At 34.2% G+C, this 17,533-nt stretch overlaps 1 protein-coding gene across 9 annotated transcripts in view; it reads right to left on the bottom strand.

Annotated features, from left to right (window-relative positions):
* The window catches only part of ATRX (ATRX chromatin remodeler), a 328,475-nt gene that overhangs the window by 30,967 nt on the left and 279,975 nt on the right, over positions 1-17,533 (bottom strand). For all 9 annotated transcript variants that reach the window (XM_077888250.1, XM_077888255.1, XM_077888252.1 and 6 more), the window contains 2 exons: positions 4,080-4,257; positions 2,250-2,444 (listed from right to left, as the gene is read on the bottom strand). In XM_077888250.1, the coding sequence (XP_077744376.1) occupies positions 2,250-2,444; positions 4,080-4,257 (373 nt within the window). The remainder of the gene's footprint in view (positions 1-2,249; positions 2,445-4,079; positions 4,258-17,533) is intronic.

Here is a 17,533-nt window from a genome sequence, read left to right as displayed (position 1 = left end):
TCTTTCCTGCTGGATTTTTAAAAACTTCTTTAAAGCACAATGTCTTGCTCTTAGTATACCTTCACAGTACACCTCAAAGACAGCAAATAAATGTTTACCAAATTAAACAAGTATTCCTAAAATCAGAAATTATTCCCTTTTAAAGTGGAATATTTGCTTCCTATCAGAGATATTACTAACTGTGATGTATTTCTTATAAAAGTTGAAGCTTAAAATTAAGAATAATTTTAGTAAATATGCTAATTAGATAAAAATCACTCTCAAATTGAAAAGGGAAACTTCAATATCTTTAAAATTATAAACATAAACATATGTGCAAGTCCTTAAAAGAATACTTCTTACACCAGAATTAAGTTAACTAATAAGAAAGCTGCTGGGGTATAAGAATTAAACAAATCAAGGCAAATGAACACTATGCAGTTGCTTTTTAAAAAGCAGAAGTACATGTACCAATATAGAAAGATGTTTAAGAAACACCTAGGTGAAAAGAACAAGTTGCAGAAGAGTACATATTGTATGATTCCATTTGTGTTTCTGTGTTTTTAAAGGTATACAAACAAATTCACATACAGAAAATTTTCCAAAGACTATTCAAGATCCCACTCACGTTCTATAATGATATAACTAAGAAAGCCAAATCACCATCAATTTAGTATTTCATAATATTAAAATGAAATGGTACTCTTTAAAGAAGTGTTTTAAATGTAACATAAAAACAGTAGATTTAAACTCCCATGTGGACCTAGATCATTATAAAAGGGATCTGATAGAGGTTGTCACAAAAAACTCTTTCCTAGGTGCTTTATCAGTAAACTTTAAATGGAAGAATAGTTTACTGATTAGAAAAAAAATTTAATATAGAAAAAAGACATTTAAAAAAAACTCCAAACGTTTAATGTTCATATTACTTTGACATGTACATTAAAAGTTAACTGGAGAGTGGGAGTGAATGGGTGACGGGCACTGGGTGTTATTCTGTATGTTAGTAAATTGAACACCAATAAAAAAAAAAAAAAAAAAAAAGTTAACTGGAGAAATCACTGATTTATATTAGCATTAGATAGTTATTTATTACAATTACCTTTTGCTTTAATTAAATGTATCCAATCATATGAAGAACTAAGATATATGAGGTTTTGGGTTTTTGTTTTGTTTTGTTTTTAAACAAATGACTAAAGTGACTTTGGTAGAATAACACCATTACCTGGTAGCTACTTTCCCAATTCTCTTAACAGCTACAAGGAATATTAAGTGCTTGAATTTGCAGCCAACACAACGGGGAAAGCAACCCCCCAACAATTCCCCCTAAAATGGCCTTTTAGATTAAGTAAAACAGGTTTAAATATATTTAGATCATTATTTTAGACCAGAGAATATATGGCTTTCTCTATGTTCAAAAGGGTCAAAATGATATGTACTATCATAATAAATTTCTATACTAATCTAACTAATGTCTTTTTAAAAATTTTATTTACTTATTCATGAGAGATGGGGGTGGGGTGGGGTGGGGGAAACACAGGCAGAGGGAGGAGCAGGCTCCATGCATGGAGCCTGACGTGGGACTCGATCCCAGGTCTCCAGGACCTTGCCCTGGGCTAAAGGTGGCACTAAACCGCTGAGCCACCCGGGGCTGCCCAATAATGTCTTTTTTAAAGTCCAAGAACAATTGGCCAGAAGACAGATGTAGATACTACTTCTGGCTCTGCCACTTATTAGCTGGAAACTATGAGCGAGTCAGAATATCTCTGACCCTAGGTTTCCCCACTTACATAAAATATGAGGGCTTGACAAGATTACTTCTAAGCATCCTTTTCCAAGTGTGAAAGTCTTAGTTGCTTTATGACAGTGAAAAATATCAAGTAAGAGACACTTTTTTTTTGCTGATTCTTAACTGCTATATGACAGCAAAAAATGTTAAGGAATTTCATATAGAAATATTAAAATTATGTATGCACTCTACTGGAGATTATTAAAAGAGAAACATACTGTTTCCTTTAAGGTTTCTACTCAGAAACTTTTCTACAAGGCTGAACTTTTTACTGGTATAGAACATGTATTTCAGATTACACTATCTTTTTGTGGTGTTATGTGGAGAACTGACCAAGCACTCTCTGATTTAAATATGATTTTGTTCTCTTTGGAAAATTCTGACTTTGAGCCTTAGCCAAATGACTAACTTTTACTGTAATAGTAAAATATCTTTGGTCCATGGTAGGTTTTGTTTGAGCTAATAATCTAAAGATGTTTACCTTTGGCAGCATGGGAGTATCCCTCTTCTTCTTTTTTTCTGAATTAGGGTCATCTAATAAGTCTGGCTCAAAAGTATAAAGTTCAGTAAGCTCATTCATGGTAAAATGACGCTCAACTTGCTGCTGATCAACAACTCGAAAAGATAGTGACTGCTTAGTTACTTGCCGATCATAAATCTTATCTTCCATGGTGCCCTTTGTAAAAAGAAGGAACAATATACAAATAAATAAATTTTGTACACATGAAACTTAAGGAGAAATTACTGGTTAATACAAAACAGCAAAACTTCATAGTAATACATTGCCATAAAGGAAGTTTTATTAGCAATGCTGCTTAATTCATGAGAGATTTCATCTGTTCACCATAGTTTACCTTGACAAAAAAGAAAACTACATTACTGATAATCATTCTTTATTACCTGACCAATATGCATTCAGGTCTTGCCTTTTTTTTTTTTTTTTTGAGAACATTTGCCCTTTAATTTGCATTTAAAATCAGTTTCTTTAAATATTTTAGTTACAAGTTCTGAATAGTGAAGACAGAGTAGATGCTGTAGGCACTCAGTATCAGCTCCCAACCCCCTCCTCCCCCAAGCCTTGCTTCTCTGCTCAGGATCCAAAGGGGCACTAAGTGGCTACTGGTGTCAAGTGGCCACCGCCTCAGGCCTGGATGCAGCTGGATACAAAGTGATGAAGCTCAGAAGCTTTCGTGACAAGTATTTAAACTTGCTCCAGGCAATTCCAATGATTGTACCCAGACTCAAGGGACAGTATCACCTCAGAGGTGTGAAATATATATATATATATATATATAATTTCTGTACTTAGTAGAAGAGTAGTCACCAAGGTGAACAGAAATAAAGAAGTGCATGAAATAAGATTTTAGAGGGTTATAAAAATAATAATTCAAGAGAGCAGTTTAATTCCTTCTCAGTGGAACATAATAAACTCTCAATAATCATTATAAATAGTCTATCAAGTCTTATTTTCTAGAATTCCAGGACAGAAAATTAACAAATACAATGCTCTATCTATAAAGAGCTTTTAGCTTAAATGATAGGAAGGGGGTTACACTACAGCTTGCCAATTATATTAAGTACTAAAGAAGATCAAATGAGCAAGGATCGATCCACCAATAAAATTCAGTTTCTGGTTCAAAAGCCCAGAGTTGGAGGCAGGTGAAAAGAATAGCATGTATTCCCAAAACAGATGTACCAGCAAAAATTCAACTTGATTCTATAAATCTGTATTACCTTATATTGCATCCATCTCTTTGATTTTATCTCATTTTTCTTAAATTTCAATTTGTTTTTTAACATCTAAGTTTATATTTAAAGGAAATTACTTTAATTCTTTTCTATAAAGTATTAAACATTCTTTGTAATGATTCTTTGTTATTATAAGTTAACCATTTCTTCCTATTTACCCATATTCTTCAAATTAAGAGAGTATCTAGTAGGGACTAAAAACAATTATCATTTGACCTTTACATCTATAAGCAAATTAGATTAACTTACTTGCTTTTCTATGTATGCTAAGTAAAGAACTATAAACGTTTAACTTTCCTGAACAAGCAAGAAAATTCCAAAACTGTTTACCCATGCAAATCCATCCCAATCTGAGAACGTTGACATTATAGACATAGATGAACTACAAAACAGAAAATCATGAGAAGCCAAAATTGACTTCCACTAATTTATGTATAGGTTAGGGTTGTTGTTTTCAATTTCATTTGCTTCTCTATAATGCATGTATGTTTGGCACTCCAAAAATATTATCAATTTCACCCAAACTTTCACTACAAAAAAAGAATGTAATTTGTAAACCCACCTGAGCTAAGAACCTATATACATACACAGGTTTAGTTTGTCCAAAGCGATAAACTCTGAATATACTCTGGATGTCATAAGATGGATTCCAAGAAGCATCAAATATAATCACTCGATTAGCAGCTACCAGATTAATTCCAAGAGATCCTGCTTTGGTAGAAATGATAAACAATCGTCCTCTGAAAATAAAAACATGCATAAATACATTAGTAATAAGTGCTTCACAGATATTTTAATTATGATATGACCTTTTATTCCAAAGGCAGTTTTTTGAACAATCAGGAATTCAAAGAATTCTTTTCTCACTTATTGAAGAAAACAAGACATGTCTAAGGAGTCAGGTTGATGATTTACATGCGCAGGAAGAATCTTATTGCTGGAAAATGAGAGTCTGATTTAGGAATAAACATACATATGGAAAGCACATGTTTACAAGGTATTCATAGATTCTGAGTAAATGTAGAAAATCAATGTATAACTCAAAAGTCCATACTCTGTACAGTACTGTTATGAGCAAGCACTAAGTACATCAAAATGAAGGACAATATCCAAGGGCCTAAGTGTAGTAGTGGTGAATGATATGCAATTATAATATAGTGTAAAAAACATAGGGAGAGAAGTTAGATAGATGCAAGTTACTAAAGTAGCTAAAATCAAATCAAGAAGACAGAGGGTTTCAAGAAGGATGTGTTCAAAAAAGAAAAAAAGACCAAAAACTGTAAGATACCTAGGAATAAACCCAACCAAAGCAGTAAAAGACCTGTACTCTGAAACTATAGAACACTTATGAAAGAAACTGAAGAGGATACAAAGAAATGGATAAACATTTCATACTCATGGACTTGAAGAATATTGTTAAAATGTCAATACTATGCAAAGCAATCTACATAGTTAATGAAATCCCTATCAAAATACGACCAGAATTCTTCACAAAGCTAAACAAACAATCCTAAAATTTGTATGGAACCACAAAAGACCCCAAATAGCCAAGGCAATCTTGAAAAAAAAAAAAAAGTAAAGCTAGAGGCATCATAATTCCAGACTTCAAGCTATATGACTAAGCTATAGTGATGAAGATAGTATGGCACTGGCACAAAAACAGACATAGATCATTGGAACAGAATAAAAAACCCAGAAATGGACCCTCAACTCTATGGTCAACTGATCTTTGACAAAGCAGGAAAAGAATATCCAGTGGAAAAAAGTCTATTCAACAAACAGTGCTGGGAAAACTGGACAGCCACATGTAGGAGAATCAAACTGGACCACTTTCTTACACCAAACACAAAATAAAATCAAAATGGATCAAAGACCTAAATGTGAGACAGGAATCCATCAAAATCCTAGAGGAGAACACAGGTAGCAACCTCCTTGACAACGGCCACAGCAACTCCTTACTAGACATGTCTCCTGAGGCAAGGGAAACAAAAGCAAACATGACCTACTGGGATTTCATCAAGATACAAATCTGCACAGTGAAAGAAACAATCAACAAAACTAAAAGGCAGCTTACGGAATTGAGGATAAAGGGTTAGTATCCAAAATCTATAAAGAAGTTAACAAACTCAATACCCAAAACATAAATAATCTAGTTAAGAAATAGGCAGAAGACATGAATACACATTTTTCCAAAGAAGACATACAAATGGCTAACAGATACATGGAAAGATGCTCAACATACTCATCATCAGGGAAATATAAATCAAAACCACAATGAGATACTATCTCATATCAGTCAGAATAGCTAGAATTAACAACAAAGGAAACGACAGATGTTGGCAAACATGCAGAGAAAGGGGAACCCTCTTACACAATGCAAACTGATGCAGCCACTCTGGAAAACAGTATTGAAGTTCCCCAAAAAGTAAAAAAATAAAACTACCTTATGACCTAGCAATTACACTATTAGGTATTTAGCCAAAGGATATAACAATACTGTTTCAAAGTGGCACATGTACCCCCAATGTTTATAGCAGGAATGTCCACAATACCCAAACTAAGGAAAGAGCCCAGATGTCCACGGACTGATGAATGGATAAAGAAGATGTGGTAGGCACATACACTCACACACAAGAATATTACTCAGCCACCAAAAAGAAAGAAATCTTGCCATTTACAATGATATAGATGGAATTAGAGTGTATTATGCTAAGCGAAATAAGTCAGTCAGAGAAAGACAAATACCAAATGATTTCATTCATGTGTACAACTTAAGAAACAAAACAGATAAACATAAAGGGAAGGGAAAAAAGAGAAGGAGGCAAACTGTAAGAGACTCTTAACTATAGAGAACAAAGTGAGGGTTGCTGGAGGAGACATGGGTGGGGGAAGGGTTAAATGGGAGATGGGTATCAAGGAGGGTAATTGTGATGAGCACTGGATATTATATATAAGTGATTAATTACTAAATTCTACTCCTGAAACCAATATTACACTATATGTTAACAAACTAGAATTTAAATAAAAACCTCAAAGAATAAAAAATAAATATAAAAAAAAAGAAAAACTGATAGATTACCTTCTGTGTTGGAACACAAGAATTTATATATCTGAGATTTTGGGAATGAATTAGTTGATAGGTTCACAGAAAACTAAGCAAATGTTAAAAAAGAAACCATTACCTGAAAAAAAAACCATTACCTGAACAAAAATAAACATGTGCATAAAAAGAGAAAAGTAATCACAGTACTGTAAATGGCTTACATGTGATTATTTACATAGTCAAAATTGTCGAAATTGATTTTGACAATATTATAAAAAATATGTTGAGAAAATAAGGAAAAGTGTGTGTGTACATGTGGGTAAATTCCCACCTTAGATTTTAGAAAGGATATATGAAAGTAAATACCAGAAAAATTGCCAAGAGTTGAAACCAGTTGAACCAGTTGAAACTTACCTGCAGTAAGTCAAGCATCACGTGTAGGAAGGTGATGGTCAAGGGACTGGTTTTGATCTCAACCCTTACAGAATGGTTTTTTAAGAATATGTAAATATATTACTTTGATGTAAACAAAACTTTAATTTAGAAAGATTTTATGTAACATTTTTTGAAAATAAAAAAAAAGAAAATATAAACAAATTTAAAGAAAAAAACTACTCAGTTCCAATCCCCAGAAACAACCTCCATTCAAATTATGGTGTATTTCCTAAGGTTTCTTTTTTCTTTTTTTTATTCATAGACACACAGAGAGAAAGAGAGAGGCAGAGACACAGGCAAAGGGAGAAGCAGGCTCCATGCAGGGAGCCCGACGTGGGACTCGATACCGGGTCTCCAGGATCACACCCCGGGCTGCAGGCGGTGCTAAACCACTGTGCCACCGGGGCTGCCCAGGTTTCTTTTTTCTAAGAATATATAGTTTTGGTTTTACACAGATATGGTAATATCTGTGTACATAGTTCATATTATGAGCATTTCCTCAAATTTCTTGGTAAACATCAAGCTTGGTAGCTAAACAATATTCTACTGGATGACTATATGATTTGTTTACTGTTGGCCAACTTAAGAGTGAGAAAACCCTTGGAAGATAATAAACTCTCAAAATTCTCTATAAAATGCTTTTATACACCAAGCCTTACTTTCTATAATTTCATGAAGGGAAATTAATGACTAAAATGCCATACGATTATACATTATAAACTAAAATGTGGGCAGCCCTGGTGGCGCAGCGGTTTAGCGCCGCCTGCAGCCTGGGGTGTGATCCTGGAGACCCGGGATGGAGTCCCATATCGGGCTTCCTGCATGGAGCCTGCTTCTCCCTCTGCCTGTGTCTCTGCCTCTCTCTCGCTCTCTCTGACTGAATGAATAAATAAATCTTAAAAAATAAATAAACAAACAAACTAAAATGTGAAGAAGCTCAAAATTTAAGTAACAGGAAAGAGCTTACAATTAAGAAAAATCCCATACAAAATAAACACAGGTACTCAATTCATGTTTTGTTTTGTTTTTTTTAATGATAGTCACAGAGAGAGAGAGAGAGAGAGAGAGAGAGAGGCGGAGAGAGAGGCAGAGACATAGGCAGAGGGAGAAGCAGGCTCCATGCACCGGGAACCCGACGTGGGACTGATCCAGGGTCTCCAGGATCGTGCCCTGGGCCAAAGGCAGGCGCCAAACGGCTGCGCCACCCAGGGATCCCTCAATTCATGTTTTATATTAATTTGGAGCTATCACATATCTGAGAATATAGGCCATAGAAATGATCAGAAATATAAGAATATATATTTATTCACACTGTTATTTATGAGATCATAAGGTTGAAAATAAAGAATATGTACGCACAGAGGACTAGATTACATTCTACCTATTCAATGAGTTACATTACGAATAAAAATCTATAATATTATGTGAAAAAAGCAGGATATAGAACATTATCAAGTATAATTGCATCTGCACTAAAAATCAAAACATACATGCTTACAATGTTAACAGTTCTCTTGGGTCAGTGGAATTATGATATTTTCTTCTTTATATTTCTCTATAATACTCATTATAGAGAACAAACTGTGCTTTCTTTAGTTAGTGGACATATTTAAGGGATTATGAACAACTGGGTCTCCATTATTATTCCAGTTGTTTACATCTATTCCATACCAGTGAAACGATCAAGCATATAGAATGGCATAAACTATGTAGGTTAAAAACACACACAAACACACACAGAAAAAAAACAGGAAACCTCATAGAGAGATTCACAATTGTTTGTTATCTATCCAGTAATTAAGAGTTGAATGGGCTTAATAAAAGCATGTTTATGAAGCTGCTATGCATCCCTGAGCTAGACTGCTAATACAAAAGATGAAAAAATATCCAGTCACTGCACTAAAGGAGTGCAATTACAAGACAAAAAAAATCTGCAGTCTAATTTACAATAATGGAGGCATTTATTTACATGGTACTGATGTGATCAATGACATATTCTGGTTTATAAAACCATGTAAATGGGAAACAAAACTATGTAATTTTATGCCCAATGAAAAATAAAGTGAAGTAAATGAACAAGTATTCAGAATATTTTACATCTATTTAACCTTTAATATTATTCAGTATGGAATATATAAATCCATACTGAGATAAACTAACCAGGATATTTTTAGATTTTCCTAACACTAATAAATCAGCATTAAAATATAAACTATTTGAATAATGCTGCTATAAACCTTCTGGGTATATGCTTTGGACATGTAAGCATTTCTGATATACCCAAGAGTAGAATTGCTGGGTCATGGGGTATGTATATAGCACTGTTAAAGCTGAACAAATAGTTCCCCAAAGTGGTTACTCCAATTTACATTACCACCAGCAGTGTGTGAGAGTTTCAACTGTTCCAGATCCTTGATAACTCATGGTATTACCTGTTTTAATTGTAAACTTAAAAAAAAATAGCTTCAGTTCACAAGAATTCCTAACAGTAGTTTAGAGAGTTCACATGTACCCTTCATCCAGTTCATTAGGATAATGATAACAACTTATATAACTACAGTACATTGTCAAAACCAGGAAATAATGTTGGTACAATACTGTGAACTCAAGCTTATTTGATTTCACCAGTTCTTATAAGTACTTTTTTGTTTGGTGTATAGCTTTATGAAATTCATCATATATGTAGGATCAGGCAACCATTATCAAAAGCATGACATAGAACTGTTCCATCACCACAAAAAAATCCTCTTTCGTGTTATCCCTTAATATTTACACCTTCTCCCCACCAACCCTAATCCCTGACAACCACCAATCTGTTCTCCATCACTATAATTTTGTCACATCAAGAATGCCATATGAAAGGAACTATATAGTATGTAATCTTTTGAAAGCGGCATTTTTCATTCAGCATAATGCCCTTGAGATTCATCCAAGCTCTATGGATCAGTATCAATAGTTCCTTCCTTTTTATTGTGAAGTACTATTCCAAGATATAGATATAACGTAATTGGTTTATCCACTCACATGTCATAAGACACTTGGGTTATTTCCAGTTTTTGACTATTGCAAATAAAGCTGCTATGGACACCTACCTGTGTATAGGTTTCTATATGAAAATAAGTTTTCATTTCTCTGGCATAAATTTTCAAAAGTGTGACTGCAAGGTTCAATGGTAAGAATATGGTTAATTGTTTAGTTTTTAAAAAAACAACCACCAAGTTGTTCTCCAGGAAGAGTGGCTGTGCCATTTTACATTCTTATCAGCATTGTAGGAGAGATCCACTTTTTCTGCATTCTTACCAGCATTTGGTAGTGTTACTATTTTTTATTTTAGCCATTCTGATAAATATGAAGTGCCATCCTGTTGTGGTTTCAGTTTACATTATCCTATTGGCTAATGATGAACATTTTTTCAAGCGTTTATTTGCTGTGCATAGATCCTCTTAAATGAAATGTCAGTTGCAGTCCTTTGTCAATTTTCTAACTGAAAATTACAGGTTTTCTTACTGTTACATTTAAAGAATTTTTATACATTCTGAATATGATCCCTTTATTAAATATGCTATTTTGCAAATATTTTCTCTAAGTCTGTGGCTTGTCTTTTCCTTTTCTTAACAGGGTCATCATAGACAAAAGGTTTTAATTTTGATTGTCCAATTATTAACTTTTTTCGTTAATAGATTGTATCACTTTGGTGTCATGACTAAAAAAAATCTTTGCCTAAATTTAGTTCCTGAAGATTTTCTTCTCTGCTTTCATAAACAAGTATAATGTTTCACATTCAGATTTATGACCCATTTGACTTGATTTCTGAGTAGGGGTAAGGGTTAGGTCAAGGTTTGTTTAAGTCTATGAATATCCAATTGTTTCAATTCCATTTGTGGAAGAGACTACCCTCTCTTCACTGAAACACTTTCGCACAGTTTATCAAAACAGTTTTTTAAATAAATTTTATTTATTTATTCATGAGAGACACAGAGAGAGAGGCAGAGACATAGGCAGAGGGCAAAGCAGGCTCCCTGCAGGAATCTGATGTGAAACTCGATCCCAGGACCCCAGGATCATGAACTGAGCCAAAGGCAGATGGCTCAACCACTGAGCCACCCAGGCATCCCTCAAAAATGTTTTTAAGCATTTCTCTGATGATAAAAAAAGAGAAGTACCTTTTTGTTGCAGATGTTTATTGGCCATCGGCATACCATAAAGCCCTTCTGAAGTTCTTTTCTCATCTTTTTATGGGAATATATGGTTTATCCTACTCATTTTTAAGAATTCTTTGTATATTCTGGGTAAGGGTCCTTTTTGGATCTATGTATTGAAAGTAGCTTCCCCTAGGTATTTGCAAATGACATATCCAATAAGGGGTTAATATCCAAAATATATAAAGAACTTATACAGCTCAACACCAAAAAACTCAAGGGGGTTCCCCAGGGGATCTGAATAGAAATTTTTCTAAATAAGACATAAAGATGATCAATAGACACATGAAAAGATGCTCAACATCACTATTCATCAGGGAGCTACAATTCAAAACCACAATGAGTTATCTCACACCTGTCAGAATGACTAAACCAAAAACACAAGAAATAACAAGTGTTAGTAAGGATGTAGAGAAAAAAAGAACCCCCGTGCATTGTTGGTGGGGATGCAAATTGGTACAGTCACTGTGGAAATAGTATGGAAGTTCTCAAAAAATTAAAAATAGAATTACCATATGATCCAGTAATTCCACTACTGGGCATTTACCCAAAGAAAATGAAAACACTACTACAAAAAAGATATATGCACCCCTATGTTTAATTATAATAGCACTATTTACAATAGCCAAGATATGAGAACAACCTAAGTGTCCACTGATAAATGAATGGATAAAGAAGATGTGGTATGTGTGTGTCTATACACACACACACACACACACACACACACATACACACACAATGGAATATTACTCAGCTATAAAAAAGAACAAGATCGTGCCACTTGAGACAACATGGATGGACCTAGAGAGTTTACTGCTAAGTGAAATAAGCCAGACAGAGAAAGACAAATACCATATGATTTCACTCATGTGGAAATTAAGGGAAAAAATGAACAAAAAAGAGACAAACAAAACACCAGACTCTTAAATACAAATACAGAGAACTGATGGTTGCCAGAGGGGAAGTGGGTGGTGGAGGGGTGTAATAGATAAAGAGGATCAAGACTATGCTTATTTTGATGAGCACTGAGGAATGTATAGAATTGTTGAATCATATTCTATACCTGAAACTAATGTGACACTGTATGTTAATTTTACTTCAATAAAAAAAATGAAAACAAACCTCAAAACAAACAAAAGGTATGTCTGTATTAGCACAGAAACTCTAACCATGGTTATATCTGGCCTACTGAATTACAAATATTAACATTTACTGTCTGTGCGTTTTTCCATATTATCTTTTAAAATGAGAAAATAAAAAAAATAAAAAAAATAAAAATAAAAAAATAAAATGAGAAAATAGCTTCTACTTTGTGGCTTGCCTTTTCATTTTCTTAAAAATATATTTTATTTATTTATTTGAGAGAGAGGAGAGAAAGAGAGAGAGAGAAGAGAGTGGGCAGGGGGAGGAAGAGAAGGACAAGCAGACTTCACACTGAGCATGGAGTCTGATGCAGAGCTCAATCTCATGACCCTGAGATCATGACCTGAGCTGAGATCAAAAGTCAGATACTTAACTGACTGAGCCACCCAGGCACTCTTTGCCTTTTAGGTTTTAATATGAAATTCCTTTGATGACTAGAATTCTTAATGAAGTTCAACTTATCAATTTTCCTTTTATGGTTAGTACTTTGTGTGTCTTGTTTATGAAATTTTTCTTTTCTCTTTTTTTTTGTTGGAGACAGAGCAAGCATGTAAGGGGGGAAGGGGCAGAGGGAAGGAGGAAGAGAGAGGGAGAATCTCAAGCAGACTCCATGCTGAGTGTGGACACCCCCCTCTCCCCCAACCACCAACACAGGACTCGATCTCTCTACCCTGAGATCATAACCTGGACTGAAATCACGAGTCGGACTCTTAGCTGACTGAGCCATCCAGGCACCCCTATGAAAGTTTTCTTAATGCAGATCACGAAAATATTCTTTGCTGTTTCCTTCTAAAACTTTTGTTTTACCTTCCACATTTAAACCTATGAGCCATTTGGAATTAGTTATCAGGGAAGTACAGATTAAGACAATCAAGCCTTACCAGTACATATCTATCAAAACAGCTTAAAAAAAAAACAGACACTGTCAAGTGATCATGAGGATAAAGAACAACTGAAACACCTATATGCTACTGGACGGAGTCCAAATTGGTACAATCATTTTTGGAAAACTGTTTTGGCAATATAAGCTAAAGCTGAATATACACGTATCTATTATTCTGCAATCTCACTACTGGGCATATATACAACAGAAACACACACATATATATGTTTGCCAAATGACAGATAAAACAATCTTTAAAAAGCTGAACCTTTGGACTTACTCTTCTGAAAAGATGAGAGTAGACATACTGTTATATATTCCTCACAATAAGTAAAGCTAAAGACTCTGGACATCATATATAAAACAATCATAAAAAGTTTCTGAAAAGTGAGGAGAAAGAGACAGACTGGCTAGGGACCTTGGGTCCTAAGGAACAACATGGCACTGAGTTCCACAGGCTTTCCTTTTGTCTCATACATCCCAGAATGAGTGCTAAAGAACCCAGCAACCTGGAAATGCCAGTAGATGTTTCCAGATATCTCCAAGAAAAATCCTGCTCTCTCTAGCCAAAGGACCACACAAAGGAAATCCCAGAAAGACAGAAAACTTTAAAATAAACATTAAAACCACTCAATTCCAGTCAAACAGTACAGAAAAATATGGTATCTTTCTACCCTTGTCACTAAAGGCTAAGTGGGGAGTTCAGACTGCTACTCTCACATAGTTGTAACATTGCCAAAGTGGTGTCAGAGACACCCTCCCAGCCAGGATAGTATCAGCAGCAACCTAGTGGATAGACTGAACTCTCACTCTCTACTGACAGTAAATGAGGCGGGACACCTCATCTTCCATCAGAACATGTGTCAAAAGAGGTCTGTTATAACAGAAGATTGAAGTAAGATCCACAGTCTCATGACATAATAAACAAAATGTCCAGTTAAAATAGATCTCTGTCTCGGGTGCCTGGGTGGCTCAGTGGTTGAGTGTCTGCCTTTGGTTCAAGTTATGATCCCAGGATTCTGGGATCAAGTCTCACATCAGGCTCCCTGCAGGGAAGCCTGGTTCTCCCTCTGCCTATGTCTCTGCCTCTCTCTGTGTGTCTCTCATGAATAAATAAATGAAAAATAAATAAAAAAATAAAATAGATCTCTGTCATAACAAGAACCAGTAAAATCTCAACTTCAATGAGAAAAGACAAGCAGGAGACACCAACACTGAGATGACATAAATGTTAGAATTGTCTGACAAAGATGGAAAAAGTAGCTACATTTATAAAAAAATGCTTCATTAAGCAATTATTAACACACCTGAGACAAATGAAAAACAAAAACAAAAACAAACAGCCTCAGCAGAGAAATACAAGACATAAAGAACAATCAAATGGAAATTTTAGAACTGAAAAATACAATAAAAAACTCAATAGATGGACTAAACAGAATATAAAGAACAGAGATTTAGGAACTTTGAAAACAGATCAATAGAAATGACCCAATCTAAACAACAGGCAAAGGGGCACCTGGGTAGCTCAGTTAAGTGTCTGTCTTTGGCTCAGGTCATGATCTTAAGGCCCCGGGCCTGAGACTCAAGTCAGACTCCCCACTCAGAGGGGAGTTCTGCTTCTCCTTCTCCCTCTGCCATTCATTCCTGCTCGTGCTCTCTCTCCAGCTCTCAAATAAATAAATATTTATAAAAATAAAAATAAAAAAATAAACAACAGGTAGAAATCAAATTTTAAAAAGCTGGGGAAAAAAACATCAGCTCAGGGACCTATAGGACTATAATCTAAGATCTAATGTTTTTCTCATTTGGAGTCCTAAAAGGGAGTTAAAATAGTATTTGAAAGAAATAATGGCTGACAATTACCAAAATCTAGGATGAAACACAAACTTACAGATTCAAGAAGTTGAATGAAAAACAAACAGGGACTCATACCAAGACACACCATAGTCAAACTTCTGAAACTAAGATAAAAAAAAATCTTGAAAGAAGCAAGAAACAGGACCTACTGACAGGAAAGAAAAACAATTTGAAAAACAGAAGGTTTTTAAAAAATTAAATACATTTAACATAAAGTAGTGTGTAAAATTAAGGTGCATACAATGTTAGTTTGATATTCATATATTGTAATTATATATATGTACAATACATATATATTGTTATATGGTTGCCACTGTAGCAACAATTAACACCTCTCTATCATATTAAATAATTATCATTTCTTTTAACTGGTTGGAATAATTTCTAGTCCCTTAGGAATTTTAGAGATTATAATAAAATATTGTAATCTACATTCCCTTATTGGCTTAGCCACTATGAAAAAACATATGGAGTTTCCTCAAAATATTAAAAATAAATCTACCATATGATCCAGTAATTCCATTTCTGGGTATATATACAAAAAAAATGAAAGTAAGATGTCATAAAGACATACGCACTCTCCTGTTTAGTGCAGCATTATCCACAATAGCCAAGATATAAAAACAACCTAAGGGCCCATCAACAGATGAATGGATAAAAAAGATGTGGTATATATACAATGGGACAGTATTCAGTCATGAGAAAAAAAGGACACCCTGCCACATGTGGCAACATGAATATACCTTGAGCACATTATACTAAGTGATATAAGTCAGAGAAAGACAAATACTGCATGGTATCACTTATATGTGAAATTCAAAAACCCAACTCAGTAAAACAGGTTTCTCATAAGAAATTATGAAATCCTGAAGGAAGTCGTATAACATTTTTCAAGTGCTGAAAGAAGAGAACTGCCAACCCATCATTCTATATCCATCTAAAATAAAATAATCTTAAAAAATGAAGGGCAAATCAAGAAATTCTCATATGAAGGTACTCAGAAAATTTGTTGCCAGCAGATCTGCCCTAAAAGAATGACTAAAGAAATTTCTCTCTAGAGAGAATGGAAATGATAAAGAAGAAATACTGAAACATTAGGAAGGAACACTGACACATTAGGAAGAAACAATAAAAAGAACAAAAACTATGAGTGAATAAAATAGATTTTCCTTCTAATTTTTCTAAATTATGTTTAATAATTGAAGAAAAATTATTACACTCTCAGATGTGGTAATCTATTTATGTAGAGAAAATACTTAAGACAATTATAAATGGGGAAGAGAAAGTAATGTAAGGGCATAACATTTCTACATTTCAATCAAAATGGTAAACTGATGACATTAGTAGACTATGATAAATTATGTCCCTATAATGTAATACTTAAAGCAACCACTATGAAAGTTACACAAAGATACACTAAAGTATACTATAGATGAATAAAAATACAATTTCATAAAAGGTAAAAGTAAGGGTAGAATAAGAAATCAGGAAAAAAGAAAGAGAATAAATTGAACAAAAAATAAAATGGCAGCCTGAAGCCTTATATTAATTGTAAATAGCTGTATACCTGAAACTAACATGTTTTTCGTCAATATTTCAATTAAAGATTTAAGTGATTTATATACACCATTTAGCTGAGACCAACATATATATACACAATGGAATATTAGTCAGCCATCAGAAAAGATGAATACCTACCATTTACACTGACATGGATGGAACTGGAGGGTATTTTGCTGAGTGAAATAAGTCAATTGGAGAAAGACAATTATCATATGGTTTCACTCATATGTGGAATATAAGAAATAGTGAAAGGGACCATAAAGGAAGGGGGTAAATTAAGTGGAGAAAAATTAGAGAGGAAGACAAGCCATGAGAGATTCCTAACTCTGAGAAACAAACAAATGGTTACAGAAGGGGAGGTGGGGGGTACAGGGTAACTGGGTGAGGGCATTAAGGAGGGCACATGATGAGATGAGCACTGGGTGTTATACCATATGTTGGCAAATTGAATTTAAATAAAATTTTTAAAAAAGAGAGAGACCAAAAGAATAGGTAAAACAAACAAGCAAACAAACAAACATGACTCAAACATATGCTGTCTACAGGAAGCTCACTTCAAATATAATGAAATAGGTGGGTTGAAAGTAAAAAGATTAAAAAGGATACACCATATAAACAGCAATCAAAATAAAGTAGGAGTGATTATATTAATATTAGATAAGGTAGGTCTCAGAGCAAACAAAATAACAAGGGATAGAGAGGGACACGGCAACCCTAAATGTGTACACACCAAACAACATAGTTGAAAATTTAAGCAAAACTGAAAGGAGAAACAGAAAAATACACATTTATAGTTGGAGGCTTCAACCCCCCTCTCTCAAAAATCGATAACCCAATTAGACAAAAATCAGCAAGGATAAAGAAGAACATAACCCCATCAAAGAAGATCAGAT

The sequence above is a fragment of the Canis aureus genome, chromosome X (genome assembly GCF_053574225.1).
Source record: "Canis aureus isolate CA01 chromosome X, VMU_Caureus_v.1.0, whole genome shotgun sequence".
Classification (NCBI taxonomy): Eukaryota; Metazoa; Chordata; class Mammalia; order Carnivora; family Canidae; genus Canis; species Canis aureus.
Note: the sequence above shows the minus strand (reverse complement) of the source record. Positions and strands in the feature narration are given on the sequence as shown.